This window comes from Orycteropus afer, unplaced genomic scaffold, assembly GCF_000298275.1.
Source record: "Orycteropus afer afer isolate SDZICR_OR568_19922 unplaced genomic scaffold, OryAfe1.0 scaffold00035, whole genome shotgun sequence".
Taxonomy (NCBI): domain Eukaryota; kingdom Metazoa; phylum Chordata; class Mammalia; order Tubulidentata; family Orycteropodidae; genus Orycteropus; species Orycteropus afer.
The window spans coordinates 8,592,805-8,601,550 of NW_006921622.1; the positions used below are offsets into that span (position 1 = coordinate 8,592,805).

The window sequence follows — 8,746 nt, forward strand, 5'->3', positions numbered from 1 at the left end:
GAGGACATTATGCTGAGTGAAATAAGTCAATCACAAAAGGACAAATATTGTATTAGTCTGTTATGGTAAAAGTTAAAGAAAGGCTTATCTATAGAAGGAAATTTTCTTTGTTGGTTACCAAGAGTGGGAGGGGAGGGGAGGGAATACTTAGATAGATATAGATAAGTATTGATTTGGGAAGGGCAATGTACCAAATGTGAGTGACCAATATGGCAGCATTGAGGAAGAGAAAGACATAGAGAGGTACATGGGAAGTACAGACAAAAGAAAATAAAAATAAAAATAAATGTAGGAAAGCCTAGAAGAAAGAACTTCAGCTCTATCACTATTTGTTAACAGGGTTGCTAATTATGTGCCATCAAGTTGATCCTGACTCACAGGGATCCCATGTGACTGAGCAGAATTTCCCCATGTAATCATCATGGAAAAAGATCACCAGGTCTTTCTCTCATGGAGCCAATGGGTTGGTATGAATGCCAGGCTTTCTGTTAGCAGCCAAGTGCTTAACTGTTGCATCCCCAGAGCTCCTGTTATTGGCAGTCAAGGGGTCATAATCAAAGCTGCTTTCTCCAGTTCTCTAACATAGGCAAGACTTTCTCTGAAGAGGCAGCCACAGAATCTAGTATTTTCTGCATGGAATTACCCACAACAAGCAATGTTCATTCAGCTGGAAAATGTTCTTTTTGCTCCCATGCAAATGAACACCCTCAAAAGGTCTTAACCAGAATATTGAGTCAGAAATATTGAGTCAAAATATTGAGTCCAAGCAGATGTGGCCAAACTTGCTCCGCATAAGAATGTAATGGTTAATTTACAAGAAACATAAAAGACTCATTTACTCAATATTTTTTATGATTGCCTGAAAGAAGGCTACTAGATCCATGATTGTGATCGCTCAATATAGTCTGTAGAGCTTGATTTATTCAATGAATTGATTAGATGTCTAACAACTAGGACTAAATATCAGAGAGAGAATATGGGGGGGGGGGGGTTAAATGGTTAGTTGACAATAAAAGAGGTTGCCCCAAAGTAATAAGTCTTTCAAATGGGAAGTGAGTCCTGCAAAGGGAGAGGCAGTATGGGGGACAGAGTCAGTGCAAAGCAGAAATTAGGTAGGACCAAAAGTAAAAACAAAATAAGAAAATATCTGATACTGACTGCCAAATTGGAGTCACTTAACCTGAAAAACTGACAGTTCTCTCTGTGGAGAATTCTAAACATCGCAGGCCTCCAAGGACTGATATCTAGACTAATTTTACTTAACATTCTTATAAATTATCTGGGAAGGGTATGATATAGCAGAGCCTGCAGGTCTGCGGTTGACCCTAAGTGCTCAAGGAAAGTGAAATGCCAAACCGAAGGAGATAAACTGCAGAAGCTCTCAAAGGGCCATGCAAGAGGGCAGAAAACTACAGACGAGATTCATCACTAGCAAGGTTAAAATAATTTAAACTACTATTAAAGGATGATGGGCCCTCAGCTATCAGCTACAAATCAGAAATTAGGAGAGTCACTGAGGATGCTGCCTCCCAGAGAATGATCTAATGGTTTTTTGCAGCCCCCACCTTCAAGAAATTCATCATAAGTGTGCTAGAAGCAAAAATGAAACATCACTCCACCTTACTCACAATCACAGGCCATCTACATCTGGAACGCTGTGTACAGCTCTGGCTATGACACCCCAATAAAGACATATGAAAGCTGGAAGAGGTCCAAAGAGGGAAAATTAGAATGATGAAGGGGGTAAAGGAAAGCATCTCCATGAAGATAAACTCATAAATTCATTCTTCTACCTGAAAAATGAAGTGTGGTGGGAAGTGCAGGCTCTGCACTCAGCTGGACCTCCGCTTGGAACTTGTCCCCACCTCTGACTAGCCAGGTAGCCTTGGGCAAGCTACTCAACCTCTCTAGGCTTTGGCTTCACCACCTCTGAACTGAGGTTCATAGAACCCATGGTGTAGGCTTGCTGTCGGAAGCTATGTGATACTGCATGAGAGTGCTTGGCAGACAAAGCAGGAGAGGAAAGACATGATGGTGGCTCAGGCTTTGGAATCAGATAAACTTTGTTTCAAACCTCAGGTCTGTGGCTCACTAGCTCTGTGTAACAATCAACAGAAAGTAGGGCTACTTCTCAATCTTCAAGATGTAGTACTTTACAAAGTGGGCAAACACTATATACCAAATTCACTTGGTGACAAAGCCTGAAAACAAAATTGCCTTCAAACAACAAAAAAGGCTTAGGTAAATTTATGGGATAGACATTTTGGGATAGAATGGATTATAAAACGAAACTAAGATACTTGAAGGTTTGCCTTTGGCTTTTAAGACTGTTGTTGTTGGTTGCTATTGAGTCAATTTTGATTCATAGTTAGCTGACGTAACAGAGTAGAACTACCCCCACAGAGTTTTCTTGGCTGTAATCTTTAAGAGAAAAGACTGCCAGGAGCCAACAAGTGGTTTAGAACTGCTACAAGGTTAGCAGTGAAGAACTTAACCAGTGTACCATCAGGTCTCCTTTGTGTTTAGGATTTTAGGCATGGAAAAGAACTGTGTGCTTTATTAAATATGGGGCACTAATAGATGGGCCACTGTCAGAGGCATAATACAGATTTGACTGCAACTCAGGAGCTCTGGTGGCATGGTGCCTAAGGCATTTGACTGCTAACCAGAAGGTGAGTGGTTCAAACCCACCAGCCACTCTGTAGAAGGAAGATGGGGCAAGATCTACCTCTCTAAAGATTTCCTGCCTCAGAAAGCCAAGGGAGTCTCTGTGAATCGGAATCAACTTGATAGCAGTAAGTTCGGTTTTTGGCTTTTTTGCAGGTGTAACTCAGTACAGCAAGACATCAACTTTTATTTGTTTTAACTCCATGACTGATACAGCTTCAAATACACATTTTATATAACTATATAATCATACAGACAAAATAATAGAAATAAGAACTTAAAAGTGAATTCATGTGCTCCATATAAAGTCAATGCTAATACTGAGAAAAACTAAAGAAGTTACTACTTAATAATAACTATTCAACCAAATTTCTAAAAAAAAAAAAAAAAAAAAAAAAAACCTTAAAATATTATTTAGTGCAATAAGCAAAGTCTTTCCAGGAAGGATAAATTAAAATTTGTTTTAAAATGATTTATTTATTATCTATATTCAAACCTCTCTTTTTTTTAGAAACAAAAGTAATTCTTCAGACTATATAAAATAGTTTCATAGATGAACAGGATAAGATATACTTTAAATTAAAAATTCTAAAAAATTAAACAAGTATCTTAACGAGTTTAGAATTCTATTTGGGAACAAAAAAGAAATGTGTACACAGATACAAATTTAGATCATGATCTAAATATTTAAATCGTACAACATTCTGCTATGTAACATAAATCTGTAATAAATATAAATTACTGCCATGTATTTGATTTCACCCACATGGGAGTGAAACAGAATGCCATTTGCTTTTGCAAAAATGTTAATGGCCGCCACCTCTTACCACAGGGCTGATTTGAGAGTCATGGTAAATGATCTAATCCAAAAGAATGCCAACAAAATCACCTACTAACTATAGTTATCACTTTAGTCCTAATAGTTGCGATAATACAATTTACCTTGGCAACGATTATACCTCACTAAAAACATACAAATCTGGAAGAGGTATTATCTCCAGAGATATGGAACTTAAGACTTTAAATAGCAACATTAGTATTACTAATATTAGTATACTAAATAATAGTAAAGGTTGGGCAATCTGCTTCCAGAGTGATATCACCTTAGAAACCCAAGAAGGGGTCACTATGAGTCGGATATGACTTGATGGCATTGAGTTTGGTTTTAAGATGAACTATGTATGTAAATCTATAGTAAGAAACAAAACAGTAGAGTGGATAAGAGAAAGGGCTCTCTAGCCAAACTTCTGGAGGTCAAGTTCTATTCCACAGCTTACTCTGTGACCTGGGCAAAGTACTTAACTTCTCTGAACCTCTATTTCCTCATTTCTAAAATAGGAAAAATAATAGAACCTACCTACAAGGTGCAGTGCCTAGCACACAGGGCTCAATTAATCTTAACTGCTGCTATTATACTGTTTCATTATTATTACAGTTCACAAATTACTTACACATACATTAGCTTATAAATGTAAAGTAGCAGCACAAATAACTAAAAATTTAATTACATCTTTGTTTCTTTCTCTTTTACTTTTATTGTGACGAAATCATAAAATTTAATAATATCTTACATCAGGTTATGGGAAGTGGTATGATTCCTACCATCCTTTGGTTCTATCTGACACACCAGTCATATATAAAATTCGATTGGATAGATGCAAAAGTAATTTACAGATGCAGTAGTTAATAAGAACTAATATCCTCAGTCAGTAGGAGAAATTAACTCTTGATACATGCTACAGTATGGATGGAGCTTGAAGACATTATGCTGAGTGAAATAAGCCAGTCGCAAAAGGACAAATATTTTATGACCTCACTTATAGAAAAAGACAAGAAAAGGAAAATATATAGAGACCAAAGTTTATTAGTGGTTACCAGGGGTAAGACAGAGTAGAAAGTGGGATGATGGGAAAATCACACGATTGAGGGTAGGGTTGCACAGCTGATTATTGTAATCACTGTCAATAAGTTGTATGCTTATAAAAAGTTGAATTGGCAAAAGCTGTATGATAGATATATTGATAATGAATATATATATATATACACACATACACACACACACACACACACATATGGTTGCTGAGGCTGCTTAATTATAACTAAACACTTCATGGGAAGTGGTTCCTTGATTTGGAGGTTTAGGGTCATGGTTTCATGGGACATCACAGTTAATTGGCCTGATGTGTTTAATGTTTCTGTTGCATAGTACCTGGAGTCTTTAAAGGTTGCAAGCAGCCGTCTAAGGCACAACAATTGGTTCAGCAGAGGAAGACAGTCAAGAATAGGCAGAAAACATGGAATGTGTGGCTGACTGCCACTATGAACAATTGCCTCCTTTGCCATGAGACCACAAGAATTTGATGATACACAGTTATCATTACTGAACATTTTGATCAAAGATTCCACAGAAGAATCCTGATCAAAAGGGGAAAACTGCAGAATTTCAAATCCTCAAAGACTCTAAACTATCTGGAGCCATGGAGGCTGGATGAACCCCTGAAACTATTGCCCTGGGATAATCTTTAAACAAAAAATACCCCCTGAAGTCTTCTTAAAACCAAACAATAGTTTAGCTCAATAAGTTTTATTTATTTATTTTAAAAAAAGGTCTGCCTTGAGCATTATGCTCTTTTAAGAACTATCTCCATGGGATCACATTTACAATTGCAACTTGGAAGATGAGATAGGAATCTTAAGGGGCAGTCAGTTTATGTTAATGAGGGAGGAACAACTTAGGAAAAGAGAGTGAGAATGGTTGTACAACTTGAAGAATGTACTGACTGTCATTAAGTGGTACATGTTGAAATTGTTGAGATGGTCTATGTTTTGTGGTTTACATTCTTAACAGCAAAGAAATAAATATAACTTAAAGAAAAAAAAAGAACTAATAGCTATTGAGTAGTAATGATGTTCCATACAGTTTACTACATGTTTCAGATGTGTTACAATTATTTAAGCTCTGGTGGCATAGTGCCTAATGCACTTGACTGCTAACCAGGATGTTGGCGGTTCAAATCCACCAGCTACTCCTTGGAAGGAAGGTTGGGCAATCTACTTCCATAGTGATACTGCCTCAGAAACCCAAGGAGGGGTCGCTGTGAGTTGGATCTGACTTGACAGCAATGAATTTGGTTTTGATTTTATTATAAATGTTATACTTGGGGAACTGAGCCCTGAGGGGTTACATAACCTGCTCAAGGTTACTTTTAAGTCCAACTCGGGTAGATGCATGTCATGCCGGGGGACTGGACAGATTGCTACCATATTTCTCAGTATTGGCATCTTTTGGGAAAAAACAAAACAAAACCTACATACATACATATACAATATCCTAACCACTATGCTCCTTAACAACAACAGAAATGACAGTATTCTGCTTGCCTCACTATGAAGATACAGACACCTACTCGTATTACGTGAGCTTTCTTTCTCCTCAGAGAATCATTTAAATTTTCACTCCTAGTAAGCAATACTTTTCCTTATGCATCTCGAATTCTAGTGGACATATTTACTTTATGTGTATATACACATTTATATGTTAGATATATATGCTAAATAATTGTAATTCTCTGATTCACTTGAAATATAATAAAACCAATCCCAGTTACGGGGGGGTTGGTAATCACAACAGAAATGCTCCTTTTGCTAATGTCATCATCATCTAGATGAGGGTTTTTAACGTACACTTAATGTATGACTCCTTTAGCCGTAAATAAACTGTTAAATGGTTATGGTAATAGGCACATGCATTTTCCTAGTTAGGAAAACTATTGCATTCATTGGATTCTTCAAAAGGTCCCCCAAAAAAGTTAAAAATCACTAATTTTGATAGACATCCTCCCTAAACAAATGACATTATACAAATTTTAAAGGTCCTTGGAATTCTCACATGAAATACACTCTGAAATCCAATGTCTTCTGACTGCACACTAGAATCACAATGAAATCCCTAATGGACAGGATTCAGGATTGGGAATGAGGAGATTGCTCCAGCAGGAATGTTCTGTATGGGTGACCTTGGAGGAGTCATTTAAAATTTCTGGACTGAGTTTCATGATCTGGATGATAATTGTACTTTAATAGATAATTTCAAGGATTTTCTTCCCAGTTCTATGATTCTATGACATAATACTGCCACACACACAATGCAAAACAAGACAAAAATGACTTACACCACTTACATCACTAATGAGTTCTGTGCATTTTCTGGCCAATTCCATGCTTAGGTCTTCAATAACAGGCTTATAGAATACCTGCTCAAAAAAAGGAAAGGAACATTGTTCTAATCATCAGCTTAGTGGAACTAATACCATTCTTCAGAAAGTACATCCTCATTCACCTTTTCTTCTTCAGTTTCTTCTTCCTCTGTTTTTTCCTCTTCAGCTTCATTTTTCAAATCCTCAAACACAGGGACCCTCATTGTTACCCTGTAAAAAAAAATGTAGTTTTTAATTCACTAGTGTAGCACCTTTTTATATCCTCTAGTGCCTTTGAGATCTTGGTGTCCCTGGTGCTCTGGGATAAATGACCTTGCCCAGGTCTCAGCTCTATTTAGCTCACACTTATCTCTCCTTATCACAATTGTGTGTGATTGAATGGAACCGGATAGCAGATGCCGCCAGTGCTAGCCTCAGGAGTGTTAAAAATATCTTAGCAGTCAAAACTCAATGTTAAGAATTGAACTTAAAACTAGCTAAGAAGTCCAAAGAGAAAAGTTACCTAAATGAAATTTTTTATGAGACATGCACCTACCACACATTCTGAAAATACCCACTTTATATTAGCTGATTAGAGGCTAATAATTTATTATGAAAAGCTCTCTGAAGCACTTCAAAGAATCTATCCTGAGTTAATTATGACTGTTAATCTAATATTGGTGAATACGGCATTGCTTTAATTGTACATCATTAGAAATGAGAAGCTGCAGTTAATGTATGCTTCTATATCATTTGAGAATTCTAGAAACATAACTATTTCAAAAAGTAATCACTTTCTTTCAATTCTTCTCATTGTGTCAATTTTTACAAATTCATTAGTTATGTATATATTCCTCAGTGTGCACCACACTTGAAAAAGCTTGGTAATATAAACTATAAATAATATTTATAATGAGGTATATGTCATTGATTATATAATTAAAAATAAATTTCTCAAAGCAAACTATTTCATGTCAATTTAGACAATTCCAAGACTGTAACAAGTGACAATTTATCAATTTGATTAAATTGGTGGATTTAAATCGTAGGGTAAATTAATTCTTCATAAAACCATAGCATATCAGTGTTGGACATTAAAAATATCCTTCAGTGAATAATGAAGCCAATTATATAAAATACAACTTTATTCAAAACAGTACATTATTCTAAGTAGCCAAGTACAATGGTGTTTTCTCTTGCCATCACATGTAGTTTCCAATTTATTTAAAAAAAAAAATTGCTTTGGTTTTTACCTAAATCAAAAATCCTGGCAAGAAACTCCATACAGTCATCATGATTATTTCTCAGATTGTGTTCCATGAACCAAAAGTTCCACAAAATATTCTGGGGAGGAAAAAGGGCATTTCTTACACAAGTTTGGGAAAACCTGTATACTGCATCTCACCACTGCCATTTAGAGATCAGTATCATATATTGATTGATACATTAGAAGCTCTGAGAAGAACTACAGCCAAAAACCTATTTTGGTTTTATTAACCCAACATTTCTCAAATATATAATCTGTTTTATTCATTTATTTTAATGATACCTGTTACCTTAGAAAATTAACACTGTTCTCTGATATATTATTTAAGGAACTATTGTACTATTCTGACAAAATGGTGCATACTAGAAAAGTTGGTCTTTTCATGAAATTTTTTTTCTTTTGATACAGGCCCAATTAATGGTATCACAAAGCCAACTTGCCAGCAAAGTGCCATAAAAAGAAATTGCACTAAGGGGACTGAATGTGGGTACTTCAACTTTAAAATGGCAAATGTGTTATGGTTTCCAAGTGTCATGGGTTTTACAAGAAAGTCTCTGTAGGTAACATTTGCTCCATAAAGAAACAGAATGTGTAGACTCTTTCTCTCCCTCAAGTC

General features: G+C 36.1%; 1 protein-coding gene across 1 annotated transcript in view; it reads right to left on the reverse strand.

Moving 5' to 3' along the window:
- Positions 1–7,087, reverse strand: part of NEBL (nebulette) — a 183,457-nt gene extending 176,370 nt beyond the window's left edge. Inside the window, exons 1-2 of the mRNA XM_007936355.2 lie at positions 7,007–7,087; positions 6,849–6,920 (exon numbers count right to left, since the gene is read on the reverse strand). Coding sequence (XP_007934546.1) covers positions 6,849–6,920; positions 7,007–7,087 — 153 coding nt within the window. The remainder of the gene's footprint in view (positions 1–6,848; positions 6,921–7,006) is intronic.
- Between the last annotated feature and the right edge of the window lie 1,659 nt (positions 7,088–8,746).